The sequence below is a fragment of the Moschus berezovskii genome, chromosome 7 (genome assembly GCF_049115385.1).
Source record: "Moschus berezovskii isolate FMDL1 chromosome 7, NW_MosBer_1.0, whole genome shotgun sequence".
NCBI lineage: Eukaryota > Metazoa > Chordata > Mammalia > Artiodactyla > Moschidae > Moschus > Moschus berezovskii.
Window position 1 is genome coordinate 67,674,338 of NC_142466.1, and position 21,442 is coordinate 67,695,779.

Genomic DNA, 21,442 nt, shown 5'->3' on the forward strand with positions numbered 1-21,442 from the left:
TACGAACAAAGCTAGTGGAGGTGATAGAATTCCAGTTGAGCTATTTCAAATCCTGAAAGATGATGCTGTGAAAATGCTGCACTCAATATGCCAGCAAATTTGGAAAACTCAGCAGTGGCCACAGGACTGGAAAAGATCAGTTTTCATTCCAATACCAAAGAACGGCAATGCCAAAGAATGCTCAAACTACTGCACTCATCTCACACACTAGTAAAGTCATGCTCAAAATTCTCCGAGCCAGGCTTCAGCAATACGTGAACCGTGAACTTCCAGATGTTCAAGCTGGTTTTAGAAGAGGCAGAGGAACCAGAGATCAAATTGCCAACATCCACTGGATCATCGAAAAAGCAAGAGTGTTCCAGAAAGACATCTATTTCTGCTTTATTGACTATGCCAAAGCCTTTGACTGTGTGGTTCACAACAAACTGTGGAAAATTCTAAAAGAGATGGGAATCCCAGACCACCTGACCTGCCTCTTGAGAAACCTGTATACAGGTCAGGAAGCAACAGTTAGAACTGGACATGGAACAACAGACTGGTTCCAGATAGGAAAAGGAGTACATGAAGGCTGTATACTGTCACCCTGCTTATTTAACTTCTATGCAGAGTACATCATGAGGAACACTGGGCTGGAAGAAGCACAAGCTGGAATCAAGATTGCCGGGAGAAATATCAATAACTTCAGATATGCAGATGACACCACCCTTATGGCAGAAAGTGAAAAGGACCTAAAAAGCCTCTTGATGAAAGTGAAAGAGGAGAGTGAAAAAGTTAGCTTGAAGCTCAACATTCAGAAAACTAAGATCATGGCATCTGGTCCCATCACTTCATGGGAAATAGATGGGGAAACAGTGGAAACAGTGTCAGACTTTATTTTTTTGGGCTCCAAAATCACTGCGGATGCTGATTGCAGCCATGAAATTAAAAGACGCTTACTCCTTGGAAGGAAAGTTATGACCAACCTAGATAGCATATTAAAGCAGAGATACTACTTTGCCAACCAAGGTCCGTCTAGTCAAGGCTATGGTTTTTCCCATGGTCATGTATGGATGTGAGAGTTGGACTGTGAAGAAAGCTGATTGCCGAAGAATTGATGCTTTTGAACTGTGGCGTTGGAGAAGACTCTTGAGAGTCCCATGGACTGCAAGGAGATCCAACCAGTCCATTCTAAAGGAGATCAATCCTAGGTGTTCATTGGAAGGACTGATGCTAAAGCTGAAACTGCAATACTTTGGCCACCTCATGCAAAGAATTCTCTCACTGGAAAAGACCCTGATGTTGGGAGGGATTGGGGGCGGGAGGAGACGGGGACGACAGAGAATGAGATGGCTGGATGGCATCACCGACTGGATGGACATGAGTTTGAGTGAACTCCGGGAGTTGGTGATGGACAGGGAGGCCTGGCGTGCTGTGGTTCATGGCGTCGCGGAGAGTCGGACACGACTGAGCAACTGAACTGCACTGAACTGAGTGGATTTCCCAGTTGTTAATGGCCAAACACTTTATTTTTTTTTTTTTTTTCGACTTCCGAAAGTTATTTATTCATTTAATTGGCTGTTGTCATGGAACCCGGGGTTTATTTAGTGGATCCCTATGGACTCGGTCCTCCTCACCCTGGCCAAACACTTTAATGTTGATATAAACAGATATTTAAAAAGAGAAAGGCAGAAAGGGGAGTGAGGGAAGAAGAAAGGAAGAAGCAAGCATGCATGGGCCCTAAGAGAAAGGAATATGATTTCACAAATAGCACGTCAGACTAGCCTAGGTTAATTTCCTTTCAATGACAATGTAAAACCGCATTGAGTATAGTGACAGTAGGTATGAGTGTAAAATTTGAGCAAGGCTTTTGATCTCAGGTCAGAGAAAGTTAGGGATACTTCGATAGTGTAATACATTACTTGCTGTTCAACCTAAGGTCTGCTATCACTCCTGTTCTCTTTTATCATGCACCTAACGAAGTGTGAAACATTGTTGAGTTTTAAAAACTCACTTTCTGAAAAGCTTCTGAAACAGAATTGATATTGGCTAGGCACCTCACCCTTATGGCAGAAAGTGAAGAGGAACTCAAAAGCCTCTTGATGAAAGTGAAAGAGGAGAGTGAAAAGGTTGGCTTGAAGCTCAACATTCAGAAAACAAAGATCATGGCATCTGGTCCCATCACTTCATGGGAAATAGATGGGGAAACAGTGGAAACAGTGTCAGACTTTATTTTTTGGGACTCCAGAATCACTGCAGATGCTGATTGCAGCCATGAAATTAAAAGACGCTTACTCCTTGGAAGGGAAGTGACCAACCTAGATAGCATATTAAAGAGCAGAGACATTACTTTGCCAACAAAGGTCCGTCTAGTCATGGCTATGGTTTTTCCCATGGTCATGTATGGATGTGAGAGTTGGACTGTGAAGAAAGCTGATCGCCAAAGAAATGGATGCTTTTGAACTGTGGTGCTGGAGAAGACTCCTGAGAGTCCCTTGGACTGCAAGGAGATCCACCCAGTCCATTCTAAAGGAGATCAATCCTGGGTGTTCATTGGAAGGACTGATGCTAAAGCTGAAACTGCAGTACTTTGGCCACCTCATGCGAAGAGTTGACTCACTGGAAAAGACTCTGTGATGGTGGGAAGGATTGGGGCGGGAGGAGACGGGGACGACAGAGAATGAGATGGCTGGATGGCATCACTGACTCGATGGACATGAGTTTGAGTGAACTCCGGGAGTTGGAGGCCTGGCGTGCTGTGATTCATGCGGTCACAGATTCGGACATGACTGAGCGACTGAACTGAACTGAGGCAACCTGAAGGGAGAAGCAAATGGCAATCCACTCCAGTGTTCTTGCCTGGAGAATCCCAGGGACAGGGGAGCCTGGTGGGCTGTCATCTATGGGGTCGCACAGAGTTGGACACGACTGATGCGACTTAGCAGCAGCAGCAGCAGGCAACCTGAGTAGTGAGGAGGTTCCTCAAATCCTAAATTTGTGTGTATTTTCCTTTTCAAGATCAGATTGTGTAGAGATTCTCAAGAAATGTGGGGACCAGAACAAATTCCCTGAAGACCACACAGCTGAAAGTATTTGTGAGCTTCTGTCACCCACAGATGACCTGGAGAATTGCATACCTTTGGATACATACCTCAGTAAGTACTTTTTTTTTTTAATTTAAAGTCTTCTCCCTTCCTCTCTGCCCTTGATGTTTTCTTTGCATGAGCATCTATCTGTTGAGAACATGTGGTTTAATGATAATATCTCATCTGCTGACTCTTATCTTATTTGCTTGCCCTTTTCAGCCCAAGAAAGAATTGTCATCTTAAAATATGTACACAGAAGCAACTATCATTATCAGTCTGAGTGGGTAGTGAACTTGTCAATCAGGAATTCTTAGTGATGAGTCATGTGTCAGCATTCTCAGATAACCAGCTCTTTGTCATTGCTGTCTCCTTGCCATGATTTGATCAAGTAGAATTTCCCCTAGGGAGTCTTCAGCTTCAGCTTCTTGTCATCTAAATATCAGTGGAAACTGAGCCAGGCGTTGGCTTGGACTTACCTACCAAATAGGGAGTAAGGAATGATGGTCTGGGTTAGTACATGAAAATGGAGTTTTTCTCTGTACCAAATACTCCTACCAAAAGCTAGAAGAATAAGTTTGTATCTCCTTGAGGGATTCTGGAGCTAAGCTTCCTAGCAGAAGGTGACTGTGTGGTAGAAACCAGGGAATAAAATTCATAGACCCTATATAGTTAAAGGGCTTCCCTGGTGGCTCAGTTAAAATGTCTGCCTGCAATGCTGGAGACCTGGGTTCGATCCCTGGGTTGGGAAGATCTCCTGGAAAAGGGCCTGGCAACCCACTCCAGTATTCTTGCCTGGAGAATCCCTGTGGGCTGATGGGCTATACAGTCCATGGGGTTGCAGAGAGTCAGACACGACTGAGAGACTAAGTACATATAGTTAGGAGAAGTGTTTAGGCTACCACTAAGGGACATTAATGCTGTGAGCTTGCTCAAACTAGCTTTATTTTCCTGTGTTAAGATAGGATTAAGTTCAACTGCAAATAATAGAACAGATGGAAGCAAAGGAAAGCCCAGAAATAAATAGTCTAGGGCTGTTACAGTGGAATCCAGGTTCCCTTTTCTTTCTCCACTATTCTTAGTGCTTGGCTTCCATCATCAAGGTTACTTCGTGTACTTTACCATCACAACATGACTATTTTAATTCTAGCTACCTCATGTAAGGGAAAACCACCCCTCATTGTATGGGAAGCTGGGAAAGATGTTTTATCTGTGGGCCCACTGCCAACTTGGTAGTAAGTAAAAAGAAAAGACTGGGTACTATATTTGCAGCTCACAATATCCACTGTATTTTAATCAAGACAAACAGGCTGTGTCCCTTAACCTTAGTGACAAGTGTAGAAAAAAAGAGAGCATTAGACTGACTAGAATCATAGGCCTCTGTGATTTTAAGCAGATGACTTCTGTGAGCCTCAGCTTCCCTGTTTATAAAATGATTGGGCTGGATGAGATAAATTCCACAAGACCTATACTCTATTAGCCTTAGAGTCTGAGTCTGGCCTAAAATCAAGTAAGCAAAATGAATGTATTCATAGTCCTGGATGCCATTCCGTTCCGTTCCGTTCCGTTCAGTCGCTCAGTCGTGTCCGACTCTTTGCGACCCCGTGGACTGTAGCCTACCAGGCTTCTCCGTCCATGGGATTCTCCAGGCAAGAATACTGGAGTGGGTTTCCATTTCCTTCTCCAGGGGATCTTGAGTAGTCAAATATGTGTGTAGAGGGAGAGTATTTCAGTGGGAGGGAACTTAAAGAAATGCTTTTGTTTACATTTCAATACCCTTTTAAAATGTCACACAGAGTTTGCCCTCCATATCCACAGGTTCTGCATTTGCAAATTGAAAATATTCAGAAAAACAAAACTCCAGAAAGTTCCAAAAAGCAAAATTTGAATGTTGTATACCTGGCAACTACTTGCATAGCATTTACATTTTATTTATAACTATTTACATAGTATTTACATTGTATTAGGTATTATAAATAATCTGGGGATAATTTAAAGTATGCAGGAGAGTGTGCTTAGGTTATGTGCAAATACTACGCCATTTTATATAAAGGACTTGAGCATTCTCAGAATTTGATATCCATGGGAGTGTTGGAATCAACCCCCCACAGATACTAAGGGATGACTGTATATTAAGTGAGATTTTTCCTTGGTCGTTATTTAGTAAGTTAACCAATATGATCATGGTATAAGATCCATCTTACCATTATTTATGGTGAATGTGCTAAATTATCCCTCTTAGACATAAGCATCTATTTGACCACCTTATTCAAAATATATTTTACATTCCATCCCTTTATACTGCTTATTGTTATCTGACTTTTTACTTACATTCATACACACACACACGTAGAGTCTATTTATTGTCTATTTCCTCACCAAAATGTAAACTCTGTAGAGATTTGCCTTTTTTGTTCACTTCTGTATCTCCAGAACCTAGAACCTTGCTGGGCATTATCATAGGCACCCAATAAATAAACAAATGAATGAATGTTTGTTTATGCTAAATGCACAGTTGATCAGGAAATCTATTTCAGTAACTCACTTGAATCAGACCTCATGTTGTTGTTCAGTCCCTCAGTTATGTCCAGTTCTTTGCCACCCTATGGACAGCAGCACGCCAGGCTTCCCTGTCCTTCACTATCTCCCAGAGTTTGCTTAAACTCATGTTTATTGAGTCAATGATGCCAACCAACCATCTCATCCTCTGCCACCCCCTTCTGCTCCTGCCCTCAATCTTTCCCAGCATCAGGGTCTTTTCTTTTGAGTCAACTCTTCACATCAGATGGCCAAAGTATTGGAGCTTCAGCTTCAGCATCAATCCTTCCAATGAATATTCAGGGTTGATTTCCTTTAGGATTGATTGGTTGGATTTCCTTGTTGACCAAGGGACCCTCAAGAGTCTCATCCAGCACCACATTTTGAAAGCATCAATTCTTTGGTGCTCAGCCTTCTTTATGGTTCAACTCTCACATCAATACATGACTACTAGAAAAACCATAGCTTTGACTATACAGACCTCATGAGCTGTCCATTTGTTCCAGATGTCATTAATTCAGACAATTAACAGACCTCTTCTACTCTTTTGGGTGTTTAAACTGATCTGTTTTTGTTTTCTCAGGGCCAAGTTCTTTAGGTAACATTGTGGAAGAGGTGACTCATCCTTGTAACCCAAACCCTTGCCCTGCTAACGAGCTCTGTGAGGTAAACCGGAAAGGGTGTCCATCTGGTGATCCCTGCCTTCCATACTCTTGTGTTCAGGGTAAGACGTGGGGTGGGGTATGGGATGGGTTGTTTCTTTATAGGAATTATCTTTGAAATGAGATTATTTTATAAATTATGTTTTTCAAATAAACATGTATTATTTATGTAAGCAGAAGAAGACAAAAAAATAATTTTCAGTAGTCATTTAGATTATAAACTTATTTCACTTTCAAAACCAGATTCTCATAATGAATCATAAGGTTCTTGACAACCAAAGGAAAAAAGAACCTTGGGCTAGTTTTTTGTACTTGGTCTTCTATGTTGTAATGTTTGAGAAAATGTAATGCACATTGTTCATGTTTTTTTCTTTTCCTTTAATACATAGAGAAATAGTGTTCTCAATTGGATGTGTAATTATCTTCATAAATTTAATGTTGTGCTGGAATGCAAAATGTTTTAAGGCTGAAAATTTTTTATCCTATAGAATATTTATGATCTTTATCTCTGTGTGGGCCCCTTTAAAATATACGTGCTTTCTTTTACCTATTTTCCAATAGAAAATATTTCTTTGTCATGTTAGAATCAACATACAGCATCATAATAAATCTTTTTAAAATTGAAAATAAATGGGTTTTCCTTAAGTCCAATCAAGTATTCACTTTTATTTGAATTTAAGATGTGTCTTTATTCCATCACTAAAAGTTTTCTGACTAGATTATTCTAAAATTACTCTCAATTGCCATGTTACATTTTTTAAAATATCTGATTTTAAAATATATTTGATAAGCCTTAAAAAATTTTATGAACTACTTATCTTACAGCATTTTTGTAAGAACTATTGCTAACTTTGGGGTATGCGTCCTTTAATCATCACCACTTCACAGACAGAACATGGAATTTTTGTTTGTTTGTGGCCAATGAACCAAAGCAATTCCCTAGTTTAGTGAAAGTTCTACTACGTAATCTTTAGTGGCCACACAACATCTATAACTTATGTGAAGTGTATCTGGTATAACAAAACAATATCAGGGAACAGTACCAGCTCTCTCAACTCATTTTTGTCCCTACAGGCTGCAAATTGGGAGAAGCATCTGATTTTATTGTCCGTCAAGGGACACTGATCCAGGTGCCATCATCTGCAGGGGAAGTTGGTTGTTATAAAATTTGCTCATGTGGGCAAAGTGGACTCTTAGAAAACTGTATAGAGATGCACTGTATAGACCTTCAGAAGTCTTGTATTGTTGGAGGAAAAAGAAAAAGTGAGTCTTGAACTGTTTTTATTTTTATTTTGTTTTTAACACAAGATTAGTTGTATTAACTTGGTAGGGAGAACATTGGATGGGTTCTCACCAGAGAGTATTGCTGCTGCTGCTGCTAAGTCGCTTCAGTCATGTCCAACTCTGTGCGACCCCATAGACGGCAGCCTGCCAGCTCTCCCGTCCCTGGGATTCTCCAGTCTACAAATCAGATACTCTAGGGAAGTATTTTTCAAACTCTACGGAACACAAGGACTTTTAAGGAACACTCTTAGAAGCCTCATCAAGAAGGGACATCTAACAGCTGATAGTAACTAACACTTACTGAGCTCTTAACTGTGCCAGTACTGTGCTGAGTCTTGGCCTGTGTTATCTCATTAAATCCTCCCAGTTGTTTGATATGGGTACTATGTAAGGAAGCTGATGCTTAGAGAGGTCACCCAGCTGGTAAATGATCAAAGCGGAATTCAGTCCTAGGCCTATTTGACAACGAAGCCCTTGCCCTCCACAGGCAAGGACACAGGTCTGCTCCTTCCCACCCCTTTCTCAACAGTCTGTCTCTGCTTTGCCCCTATCCCAGAAGTGAAACCCAGAGGTTGACATCATGGAAAGCAAAGGGATGGGAACTACACTGTTGGTTAAGGATTAGGAGAGAGCACATTTTAAGAGTGCCTCCCCGTTTGATCACTGCTGTAAAAGTCTGAGGGTCTTGCTTTCTCATTGCTTCTTTAAACCATCTTTTGCTTATAGCCCTTAGTAACTCTTCATATCAATATATAACCTCAAAAACTGTGGGAAAAAATACCACTTTTGAGAATGTGCTCCCCACCCCACCTGCTCATTCTGCTACCTCTGCATCTATCCCCCTACCCATCAAGTAGAGTAGTTCAGCTTTTATATGCCTCTTGTTCTACTCTTCTGCATGAGATCTTACTTTAAGAAGAGTACTTTTGACTAAAAAGAGCTTGCAAATTTCTGCTTAGACCAGCAAGTCAGGTATTCATTGCTTAGTCCATATTCTAATTAGCTAAAATGTAACATAGGTACCTTGAATCACAGAAAACATCGGTGGGAGGGGGTTCAAGATGGGGAACACTTGTACACCTGGGACGGATTCATGTCAATGTATGGCAAAACCAATACAATATTGTAAAGTAATTAGCCTCCAATTAAAAAAAAAAGAAAGAAAACATCAGAAGATAAAATCATTCTTTCCATAAACTTTCACTGAGTAAATACCTTTTCTATACAAAAGAACCTGGGATGAGGAATTGAAGTCATGCTGTACATGATAAGATAGGAGATAATTTGGAACAGTCTAGTGAGATGAGCATATTAGCGGTTTGGAGGGGATATGGTGGAAGGTCAATATGAAAAAACCAGTATGACAAGTTTAATTCCCTAGTGTATACATTCAGAATATATAAATATTCAAGAATTTCTATTTTAAAACTTTTTAAACTATGTAATTTTTTATTTGTGATTTATTTATAAATTCATGACACAGATCAACATTTTATTTCTCTTTCTCTCAGGTCATGGAACTTCCTTTAATGTCGACTGCAATATCTGTTCTTGTTTTGCTGGCAATTTGGTATGTTCTACCCGCCTGTGTCTCAGTGAGCACAGCTCAGAAGATGACCGTCGTACCTTCACAGGTAACTGTGGTCCTCCAGGAGCTCTCCTCATCCTCTGTACCCATTCTCCCTTGAAGGCAGCATCTCGTTAACTGCGAATGTGCACAGTAAAGTAAATACATAACCTGAGAGCACGGTACTTTGCTCTCTGGATCGCTGCCTCCTCTATAAATTGAAGGCATTAAAGTAAGTGGTTTCTTAAGGTCCTTCCTTTTGGAATTCCGTAAGTCAAAAAGAACAGGGCCAGTGATTGGTATAGTTTTCAGTTCAGTTCAGTCGCTCAGTCGTGTCCGACTCTCTGCGACCCCATTAATCACAGCACGCCAGGCCTCCCTGTCCATCACCAACTCCCGGAGTTCACTCAAACTCATGTCCACAGAGTTGGTGATGCCATCCAGCCATCTCATTCTCTGTCGTCCCCTTCTCCTCCCGCCCCCAACCTTTCCCAGCATCAGAGTCTTTTCCAGTGAGTCAACTCGTCACATGAGGTGGCCAAAGAAATACCCATTTACCCCTACCATTATAGTCTAAAGTGTCCGTGTATTTTGTAAATTTGCTTCTGTGTTTGTTTTTTTACCCATGTTCTTCCTTGTCCTACCTTGGCTTACTGGATTCATATAGGCAGGGACCCCTATGAACAAAGCTACTGGAAGAAAAAGTAAAGAATATTTCTCCCAATCTAGATATAAAAATCTAGAATTTAGATATGTCAAGTCTGGGAGTTTTCTGCAATGTTGAAGGGTGATAACAATAGCAAGACAAACCTTACAAAGATTCCTTCCATTCATATCTCCTTAGGGAGTGGGGAAAACAGGGAAGTAACTTGGAAAATTATTGTAATTTTGAAACTTAATTTTTATGAACAGTCAATCAAGAATATTACTTTCTTGACTTTCCTAGGCTTTGTGTTGCTGGTATTACACTCACATCAGCCACAGTAAGTGACAAGGTTAGTGAGATGAGATGCTCTTTTCTTGAGAAGACCAGTTGTCAACAGCAACAGCATAGTTGCCAGTATTCACTGGTATCTACTTTTTTTGCCAAATCTGGTTCTGGGCAAAGAGGAGTTAGATAGTTGCCCTTAAACCATTTCTTGCTGCTGCAGCAGCAGCTTGACTCTGAGTTGGTATTACACATGGAATAGGGTAGGAAGAGAACAGAATAGGGTTTTACCAACCTTGTATCTCCAGCACATTGGAAATAAAAGGGAGATCAGAAACAAGACATGAACGCAGAATGATGGGGAAGCAGAGGCAGGACTGGCTTCATCCCATCCTCTATCCACCCTAATGAGTACCAGGGTTTGCTACTTTATTGTCTTGTTGTTGTTGTCCTTTATTTTTATCCTTTATCTGCTGTGCTCTGATGAGGACAATTCATTCTGCCTAGAGAAACCGAAAAATGATGTGGGATGAGAAATGAACTGAAGATTTACAAGGAAGACTTTTACTTATTTACTTACATCACAGTGTTTTTAGAAGTTGAAGTTTACAACTAGCCAGGACCCTTTTTCCCTGTAGTGTGTAGCCCCTCATGTCCTGGGATAATGTACATTAATGACTATTTAATGGGATTTCCCTGGTAGTCCAGTGGTTAGGTCTCCACACTTTCACTGTCGAGCGCCTGGGTTCTATCCCTGGCCGAGGAACTAAAATCCCATAAGGCATGCGGCACAGACAAAAAAAAGACTAACTAGCAGACTCTAAGGAGATTTTACTGGCCGCAAAGTATACACATTTGAAGGGACTCAGATAGGGCCCCAGTCCACACGGGACTCAGAAGGAGATGTTCATAAAAATTCTTAAGTTTTAAGTTATAATAACTTCCCAGGTTACTAACTTCCTGTTCATCCCCCTCCCTAAGGAGGTGGAAAGAACCTATGTGAGGCGTTTACAACCATCTTTCTTTGTCTTGTTTTTTGGTATTATCCTTGAACATCCTAAACCAGAATCAAACATCTAAATTCTAGATTCTATATATCAGATTGGGAGAAACATTCTTTACCTTTCCTACCATAGTTTAGTTTGCAAGGATCTCTACCCCTGGGATCAAGATCTGGAAGCCCTCAGTTAGCAGGCAATAAATGGAAAAAAGGAAAGTCGTTGTGCAGACAAATGACTTTTCAGAACCTTGCCACCTTTAAAAACACTGAGATGGGAGGATCTCCCCCACTCCATACAGCTCCCCCTCCTCCCCCCACCCCCCTGACCTAATGTTAAATTCTGTTTTAACCTGAGACCTCTGGCTGCTTGTCAGTGGTTTACCTTAATTAGGAAACAGAGGAAAGGGCCATACAAGAGCAATCACTGAGGTGCTCTCCCCCTCCAGGTCTGCCCTGCAACTGTGCAGATCAGTTTGTCCCTGTTTGTGGGCAGAATGGACGCACTTACCCCAGCGCCTGCATTGCTCGCTGTGTGGGACTCCAGGACCATCAGTTTGAGTTTGGATCATGCATCTCAAAGGATCCATGTACTCCTAATCCCTGCCCAAAAAACCAAAGGTAAGTCAAATGCCTCCTTGTCTTTTTCAACTGAAGGTCACCACTTACTCTATACCAGACAGTAAAAGTACAAAGATGAATTAAGATGCTCTCTCCCCTGAGAAGTTAGAGTCTCGAGGGAAGGATCCAGGTAAAGCTGCTTGGTAATATGTTGTGATTGGGGGCCCAGAGGTCAAGCAGTTGACACAACCTGGAGGAACCTGGGAAAGCCTCTAGAGCATGTGGTAGTTAGAGTTAGCTGGGAAAACGAGGAAGACACTGCCAGCAAGGTTTACGGTAGAGGAAAAGTGGTATTCATGAAGGCAGAGAGAGTAACCAGAGCAAATCTCTTGGCTGCTAATGAGAGAGCATGGTGTGTGCTGGAAGCTAGACCAGTTCTATAAGACAGACAAAGTGTGAGGCAATGAGAAGTAGCAGCTAAGACAAGAGAAATGGGTGCATTCTTATTATTAGCTACTGATGCCTGGTAGTAATAGAAAATAGTCTACTTAAAACCTGCCTCCACTGTAGGGATCGAACATGAGAAATCTCTGGAAGTGCACTTTCAGTATTTTATGAAGTTATTTGTTTAGGGACTCCTCTCTCCATCGATTCCTCAGGAGCTCGGAGTGAGTTAACGTCACCTTAATGATTGATTTCTGCTTGTGGTGGTCGCAGGTTAAGGGTACTGCTGATTCTCTTAGGTTTCAAGCTTCTGGAATTGAAGTTTTCACTGACTGCCTCAGAGAACTGAGTAAGACATGTCCCAGCACCACAGTCCTTGCCTTTTGAAGGTTTTGTGGAGAATAAGCAATTGCTTCTCCGTCCCAGAAACCTTGGTGCAGTATGAAAGGAGGGAAGGAAAAATTTTCTCTTGTGTTAAATTTATTTTAACAAATTAAAATTCTCTTTTAGCAAAGAGAATTGGTCCCTTTCTAGCAAAGTTTACATCATGAAAACTAAGCCCAAAGAGTTGTTCTGCAAAGAAGATAGGGTATTATGCATAAGAAAACATGATAAAGAAATAAGTCAAAAGGCTAATATAGTTGTGTTGGGATGTAGAATTGAGAGTTGTTTTGGTATCTGTTTATCTGTTTGCTTCCTTCTATTTGGTAATCTTTGTGAATAAGATTGACTTGCTTTTATAATAAAACCACAAATCTCAAAAATGGGAAGTCTTGGCTGGGTATAATACAAAATCAATATAAAAGAACAGTTTGAAAAATACAGCTACATGAAAATGAAGTTTTTCTGCATGGTAACAAATGACAAACTAAGAGAAATCTTAAGAGAAAGGGATTTCAGTACAATCTCTGATAATGTAAAGAATCCCTACAAATCAATATGAAAAAGATGAACAGCTTATTAATAAAAATAGGCAAAGATGTATAACCAGTGGAAAATGGACCAAGGACATAAACATAGGAAAAGAAATAGAAATGCTTCTTAAACACTTAAAAAGATGCTTTTATTAGTTGGGGGGAGTAATTCTAGCTACTGTATACAAACCCCCAAATATCAGTACTTCCACTTTGTAGAAGTTGGGTGGTCAACAGGTGGCTTTCCACATGTGATTCAGAAACTTAGGATCTTTCCATTTAGCAACTCAGCCAGCTCCTACAGCCTCTAGTCCTCCTGTGTCAGTCTATTAAGAGAAGGGAGATAATGGAGGTTGCTCCTGAAAAGCTTTTATAGGCCAAGTTAAAATTCATCTCTACTTGTAGCCACATTCTATTGTCTAGAACTTATTCATTTGGCCAACACTTCCAGGGAGGCTGGGAAATGTAATCTAGATGTATGCCCAGGAAGAAAATTAAATGAATTTGATGAATGAGCTCTAGCCAATCTAGCACAATGCTTAACCTCTCTCATATAAAGAGAAATATAAATTAAAACTACACTTGTGTACCATTTTCCACCTATCAGATTGGTAAAGATAAAGAAGTTTTATAACAAAATATAGGGAAATAGGCACTCCCATACAAGAGAGGACTGGGGCAAAGATTGGTACCTCCTCTGTGGAGGGCAGTTTGGCCAAGCATATCAAAATTTTAAGTGCACATGCTCTTTGAGTCAGCATGTATAAATGCTTGTTCTTATATAAAATCTCTCTGGAAGAATAAGAAGTTGGTAATAAGTGATTACCTCCAGGGAAGGTGGCTAGGATACAAAGAATAGGCAGGAGACTTACTTTTCATTATATACAATTTTGTCTTTTCATTTTCTCCATGGGCTTGTATTATCTGTTCAAAAAATAGTTGTTTAAAAAATAGAAATTTGAAAATAAATGAGGTCATATTCATTCATCAAGTATCTCCTGTTGTACTGATCTTTCTAAACACTAAGACACAGTAGTCAACAAGACCAAGTCCCTGCCCTGATAGTGTTTATTTTAATTTGTCGCCCCCTCCCTGATTCTTGGCCTTTCCTGTTGATCCTCTTATTTCTGTGTATTCAAATTAGTAATGTTTTTCCTTCCAAAATTACCAAATTTCTCATATATTCTTTGTCCTCATTCCTTCATGTTAATAGATAGTGAAGTTCTAAATAGTCTTCTTTCTCATTTCTCTTCAAATGTCTTAACTTTCTATAAAATTATAACTTAATGCATTCCAATTTCTTTCTTCTAGTTTTTTGAGATAGATTTGACATGTAGCCCTGTATAAGTTTAAGGTGCACAGCACAATGATTTGATTTACATGCATCATGAAATAACTACCACAGTAAGTTTAGTGAACATCTATCATCTTGAAAAATTTGAAAAAAAATTTCTTCTTTGTACTAAGAACTCTTGGGATTTAGTCTCTTAATAACTTCCATATATAACTCTCAGCAGTATTAATTATATTTATCATGTTGAACATTACATCACTATGTTATAACTAGAAGTTTGTTATCTTTTGACTCAGTTCAGTTCAGTTTAGTCACTCAGTCATGTCCAGCTCTTTGCCACCCCATGGACTGCTAGCACTCCAGGCTTCCCTATCCATTTGTCACCAACTCCTGGAGCTTGCTCAAACTCATGTCCATTGAGTCGGTGATGCCATGCAACCATCTCATCCTCTGTCGTCCCCTTCTCCTGTCTTCAATCTTTCCCAGCATCAGGGTCTTTTCCAATGAGTCATTTCATCACATCAGTTCTTTCAATGAATATTAAGGACTGATTTCCTTTAGGATTGACTGGTTGGATCTGCTTGCAGTCCAAGGGACTCTCAAGAGTCTTCTCCAACACCACAGTTCAAAAGCATCAATTCTTCAGCACTTCGCTTTCTTTATGGTCCAAATCCCACATCCATACGTGACTACTGGAAAAACCATAGCTTTGACTAGACGGACTTTTGTTGGCAAAGTAATGTCTCTGCTTAATATGCTGTGGTTGGTCATAGCTTTTCTTCCAAGGAGCAAGCGTCTTTTAATTTCATGGCTGCAGTCACCATCTGCAGTGATTTTGGAGCCAAAAAAATAGTCTCTCACTGTTTCCATTGTTTCCCCATCTATTTTCCATGAAGTGATGGGGCCAGTTAGTTGCCATGATCTTTGTTTTTTGAATGTTGAGTTTTAAGCCAGCTTTTTCCACTCCTCTTTCGCTTTCATCAAGAGGCTGTTTAGATCTTCATTACTTTCTGCCCTAAGGGTGATTTCATCTGTATATCCGAGGTTATTGGTGTTTCTCCCGGCAGTCTTAATTCCAGCTTGTGCTTCCTACAGTCCGGCATTTCGCATGATGTACTCGCGCAGAGTCGGACACAACTATGCGACTTCACTTTCACTTTTCACTTTCATGCATTGGAGAAGGAAATGGCAACCCACTCCAGTGTTCTTGCCTGGAGAATCCCAGGGACGAAGGAGCCTGGTGGGCTGCCATCTCTGGGGTCGCACAAAGTTGGACACGACTGAAGCGACTTAGCAGCAGTAGCAGCAGCAGCAACTCTGCATTTAAGTTAAATATGCAAGGTATTTCCCAGTTTGAAACCAGTCTGTTGTTCCATGTCTGGTTCTGACTACCTTCATCTAAGTCTCCCTCCCCTCACCTTTTTTGCCTCTGGTAACTACATATCTGATCTTTTCCTATGAGTTTGTCTGTTTTAAAGTATAATTGACCTACAACTCTGTGTTAGTTCCTGGTATAGACATAGTGATTCAGTATTTCTATACATTTTGAAGTAATTTTAGTTACTATCTTTCATCATGTAAGGATAGTACATAATTATCAACTCTGTTCTCCATACTGTACATTTCATACCTATGATTCATTTATTGTGCAACTGGAATTTTGTACCTCTTGGTCTTGCACACCAATTTCTCTCCTCTCCCTACTCTCCTCCCCTCCCCTCTGGCAATCACCTGTTTGTTCTCTGTATCTACACATAGATACAGATACACATAGATACATTCTTTTACTATGTTTGTTCATTTGTTATAGTCCACAGATAACTGAAATCTGTCTTTCTCTTTCTGCTTATTTCACTTTAGCATAGCACTCTCTAGGTCCATCCATGTTGTAACAAGATTTCATTCTTTTCTGTAACTGAGGAATATTCCATCCTGTGTGTGCACACGGGTGCATACGTCACATGCACACAGAAGGGTTTCCTTTTCTCCACATCTTCATCAAGACTTATTTGCTGTCTTTTGGATAATAGTCATTCCGACAAGTATGAGGTGATATCTCATTGTGATTCTGATTTACATTTCCCTGGTTACTAAGGATGTTGACCATCTTTTCCTGTGCTTGTTAGCTATCTCTATGTCTTCTTTGGGAAAATGTCTCTTCACATCCTTTGCCCATTGTTTGATTGGGTTGTTTAGGGTTAGAGTTTTGTTTGCTTGTTTGCTTATTTGTTTTGATGTTGAGTTCTTTGCATATTTAGGATATTAACCCCTTATCACATATATCTTTTGCAAATATGTTCTCCCATGCAGTAGGCAGCCTTTTCATTTTGTTGATGGTTTTCTCTGCTGTGCAAAAGCTTTTTAGTTTGATGTAGTCAACGTTTGTTTATATTTGCTTTTGTTTCCCTTGCCTGAGGAGACATACCTAAAAAATATTACTAAGACTAATGTCAGGGAGCATACTGCCTGTGTTTTCTTCTAGAATTTTTATGGTTTCAGGTTTTACATTTAAGTCATCAATCCATTTTGAATTTATATTTGTGTGTGGTGTGAGAAAGTGGTCCAGTTTGGTTCTTTTACATGTAGTTGTCCAGTTTTCCCAACACAATTTATTGAACAGACTATCTCTTACCCATCGTATATTCTTGCAGCCTTTGTCATAGATTAATTGCCCATATAAATGTGGGTTTATTTCTGGACTCTCTGTTTTGTTCACTGATCTATGTGTCTGTTTTTGTGTTAGTACCATATGGTTTGATGGCTATAGCTGTGTAGTATAGTTTCAAATCAGGGAGGGCTCTGTTCTTCTTTCTCAAGATTGTTTTAGCTATTCAGGAACTTTTGTGTTTCCAGAGAAATTTTATAATTATTTGTTCTAGTTCTATGAAAAATGCTATTTATATTTTATAGGGAGTGCATTGGATCTATAGATACCTTGGGTAACTGTCATTTTAAACAATAGTTCTTCTAATCCATGAGCATAGTATATCCTTCCACCTGTTGGTGTTGTCTTCAGTTTATTTTATCAGTGTTTATAGTTTTCCTTAGTTAAATTTATTCCTAGATATTTTATTCTTTGTAAATGTGCTTGTAAATTGGATTTTCTTAATTGTCTTTACATACATCCTAATTTTAAATCTCATCAGAAAAGGTAGCCATAGGTGGTAGTAGTGATGGTGGTGGTAATTTCATGTAAAAAGAAGTAATTTCCTTTGAAATTATATGATGTTAGCTAATATAGTCTTCTCCTTTTATGTTATAGGTGAATATTTGTGTATCCTATTATTTTAAATACCCAGTAAAAGTTAAACATTTTCTTGGGTCCTGTCTTCTTATAGAAAATTATAAATACCCTTTTTAGAAATGGAGAAGGAAATGGCAACCCACTCCAGTACCCTTACTTGGAAAATTCCATGGACAGAGGAGCCTTGTAGGCTACAGTCCATGGGGTCGCAAAGAGTCAGACATGACTGAGCGACTTCACTTCACTTCATAGAAATGAGAGAGGCAAAAAAGTCTAAAGAAGAAAAGAACCATCCTCCCTAACCCCTCTGAAGAAGTTCAGAGATTGAGAACGAAGCCAGGTCTGGGTATTACTAGGAAAACCCAGCTTCATGGGGTGGCATTCTCTCAGTGATTCACAGCCAGCCAGCATCAGGTCTTCAGCGTTATAAACACAGAAGCCTGACATTTTCAGCAGATGCTGTGAAGTTTTCTCTTAAGATAGACTTATATTAGCCAAGCTGATAATTAAGTCCCTGAAAAAGGCTTCATTTATTATTGATAAGAACGCCTCCAGCATCAGACCCTGACCTGTCTGGTGGTCTTGTATCATGCCTCTTCCACCCCGAGCACCCTTCCTTCTGCCCTCAGGGCCCCCTGCTCTCTCTCCCACCTCCACAGGGTCTGGGGCTTCACACACTTGCTCTGCTACTCCCTCTGACTGGCAGGCCTTCATCCTCCTGGTTCCACCTCCTCCATGTGCTTTCTACAGGCTCCCCAATCAGAATGACTCATTCTCATGAGCATTTGTCATGTGATTTTCCACCTGATGGCCTGCTTTACATGCATGTTCGACTCACCAGTCTCCATAAGCTCTCAGGCACAGGGACTGTTTCTGATTGCTCTCTTTCTCTTCAGCCTCCCGTGCCCCACTGCCTGCCAGCCCCACTATAATCTCTTACAACATTGACTCATGGTGCTGCATTTGTGTTTTTCAGATGCATACCCAAACCACAAGTCTGCCTGACGACATTTGATAAATTTGGATGTAGCCAATATGAGTGTTTGCCAAGACAGCTCACCTGTGACCAGGTCCGAGATCCCGTTTGTGATACAAACCACATGGAGCACAGCAATCTCTGCACTTTGTACCAGAGAGGGAAAAGCCTCTTATACAAAGGCCCGTGCCAGGTACCACTGTTGGCCTGACAAGCCCAAGTACACTGAGCATGAAATCAGCTTATGATCTTTTACATGTGAATCAGCAGTGAGACCCCCATTGAGGGTCTTCTGTGAATCCCATCAAATCTAGAGCACTCAGTCCTCTATCAAGAATGAATCATCCGAGGCTGGCTTTTCCTCCTAACACTGGAGGGCCCCCTTGCTCATGACCCTTTGTACCTCTGGTGTACAGAGCAAAAAGACAGGCTTCTTGACACCAACCACTAGAAAATAATTTAAAGCCTTGCACCCCTGGCATGAGTCAGCAGCATCTTCACTTCCCCTAGTTCTGTGGACCCAGAACTGTTTCGTTAGAAAACCACACAAACAAAAATAATAAAAAAGAAAGAAAAGAAAGAAACAGCCCAGGAAGAATGTGAGGGAAAACAACCAAGAAAAGAGCTTTTCCCCAACTCTTTCCACAGAAGTTCCACCCAAGGTCCTGAAAACTGACTGAAAACTTCTCTAAAACTTAGTATCTTACATCAGTTTACTTTAGTCTTTGAGGGTTGTGAAATTGGTATTCATGTCAAAAAATAACCGTGAGGACAACCTCACTGAGACCTTCTATATACACCAGTGATCTGTGTGCTGGGCCATCTGCCTGGAGGAAGCCCAGCCTTGGACCAGCAATCCCTGCCCACGGCTGGCTGACACCTGACATGCTGGCTTCTCATTTCCTGGTTTTCACTGAAGGAAAGTCCCTTCAGCTCATCTCCCTGGGCTTGTTTCCCCTCAGAGCTTATGTTCTAAGTGCACTGATACCTTTACTCTGAATTCCCTCTTGTTGGTCCCTCTTCCTGGCTTCAGGTTTTCTCTTACATGTTCTTCATGGATGCAGAGTCCGTCTGCTCTCCTCATCTCTGTTCTTTCCCCTCTCTATCCTATTGTTGTTCAGTCGCTAAGTCGTGTCTGACTCTGCAACCCCATGAACCAGTGTGAAATGATAAGGCCTTTGAATTTGCATCAAGATTGGTCTTGTTTTCTTCTAACAGGCTCTTCTGGAATAATGGAAGTCGGGAGGAAGGGAGGCTTTTTATCTCATATCAGTTCTCAGAGAATGATCACCCAGGTCCCTGAGAGGCTGAGAAAAGTAGTCAGTCTTGGGACGGTCCTGTTGCCCCTAACCCCATGCCCTGTTTGGCAGCCTTTTCAGAGTGTCCAAGAATTTATACTGTCTTTTCTCCTTCTTGAAAGAAGGGAGACCTATTCTTGGTTAGAAAAAGTGCCCCATAGAAGTTTACAGCTAAGTGTGCTTTCTTGCCCTTAGCCTTTTTGCAGGGCCCCGGAGCTCATCTGTGGCCACAACGGGGAGACCTATAGCAGTGTGTGTGCTGCCTACTCGGACCGGGTGGCCGTCGATTACTATGGGCCCTGCCAGGCTGTCGGGGTCCTCTCCGAGTACAGTTCTGTGGCTGAGTGTGCTGCTGTGAAGTGTCCTTCACTCTCAGCGACTGAATGCAAACCCATCATCCCACCCGGTAGGCTGGCAGTGCTGGGGGTGGGGCAGGGGCGGGATTGGGAGGATTTGCTTATCTGTCTTCAGAGAGTGAGTCACTAAGAATAAAGCTGACTTAAGTGTGTTTAAACTTCTCAGAAAGTCTTGACTCCACCTAATGCTGATTAGATGCATTTCTCTGGGCCTACCTTAAAAAGTAGTGGATCTATCTTAGACATCATCTGGTCTAGTGGTTTAAAAACAATATGGAAAACTTATTTCAGTCTTACCTCAAGCACCAATAGATAAACAGCAATATTTAACTGCTAGAATTATGGTTATTAGTTCAAAGGCATAATGTTTGCCTATTGTAAAGTTAATGAATAAAGAATTGGACATTAATGAACAATTGAAGTATTTTTGATGAACACAAACATTTTAAATTGAGAAAAACAAGATAGTTGTTGTCTTAGACTGGCCTTAGCGTCTAATTTAATTGTTTCGGTTGCGTATAATCAAGAAGTCTTGTTTCAAACAGGCTGTTATAAGCAGTAACAGTTTTCAAACAGCTTACCTTTCAGTTTCATACTCTTCGGTTAAGCCGAGATAGCAGAAGAGGCTTTATCCCAAGTCTGCACAGAACAGATTACCTGGAGTCTAACAAGTTCATTCCTCTGTCCAGGAACTCAGCAAATGTTTCTTGAGCATCCACTATGTCCTAGACAGGTGTCTAGGTGCTGGGGCACAACAGTGAGCAAACAAATCCTCCTTCCTCCTGGAGACCATGGTCTGACATGTTATTATCGTTTTTTTAACAGTTTAAATAACTTTTAAAATTCAGTTTGAATCAAACACCCATGGAATCTCTGAAACACTTGCTCCTGTGTTTTGCCGACAGGAAACACTTGCCTGGGATCACACAGTGAGTTCAGAGTAGGGCAGGGTCTAGGCCCCATGTCTCTGGAAAGGCCAGCTCTCCCTGTGCTTTATGAAGCCACAGCTGCCCCACCTGAGAAGTGGTACAGGAGGAAAGCAGGAATGGAGGAAGGATTTTGGTAAATGTATAGATCATTAGACTCCAGGTTGATCAGGGAAGATATCTGAAAGCACAGTCATCAGGAAGGACTTCAGTAACTTTCCCAGCACAAAATGAAGGGCTGGTAATTTCACCAACTATTTTGAATTTTCTTTATTTCTAATTCTGAACACAAACAGAATGGTATCTGTTATACAGGTGCTTGTTGCCCATTGTGTGCTGGAATGTTAAGAGTTTTGTTTGACAAAGAAAAACTGGATACTATTGCTAAGGTAAG

The 21,442-nt window shown here is 40.8% G+C and overlaps 1 protein-coding gene across 8 annotated transcripts in view; it reads left to right on the top strand.

Moving 5' to 3' along the window:
• RECK (reversion inducing cysteine rich protein with kazal motifs) overlaps window positions 1–21,442 on the top strand; it is a 97,129-nt gene that overhangs the window by 60,669 nt on the left and 15,018 nt on the right. For all 8 annotated transcript variants that reach the window (XM_055427043.2, XM_055427045.2, XM_055427047.2 and 5 more), the window contains 8 exons: window positions 2,995–3,131; window positions 6,181–6,321; window positions 7,334–7,522; window positions 9,055–9,177; window positions 11,485–11,656; window positions 18,469–18,661; window positions 19,962–20,172; window positions 21,364–21,437. In XM_055427043.2, coding sequence (XP_055283018.1) covers window positions 2,995–3,131; window positions 6,181–6,321; window positions 7,334–7,522; window positions 9,055–9,177; window positions 11,485–11,656; window positions 18,469–18,661; window positions 19,962–20,172; window positions 21,364–21,437 — 1,240 coding nt within the window. The remainder of the gene's footprint in view (window positions 1–2,994; window positions 3,132–6,180; window positions 6,322–7,333; window positions 7,523–9,054; window positions 9,178–11,484; window positions 11,657–18,468; window positions 18,662–19,961; window positions 20,173–21,363; window positions 21,438–21,442) is intronic.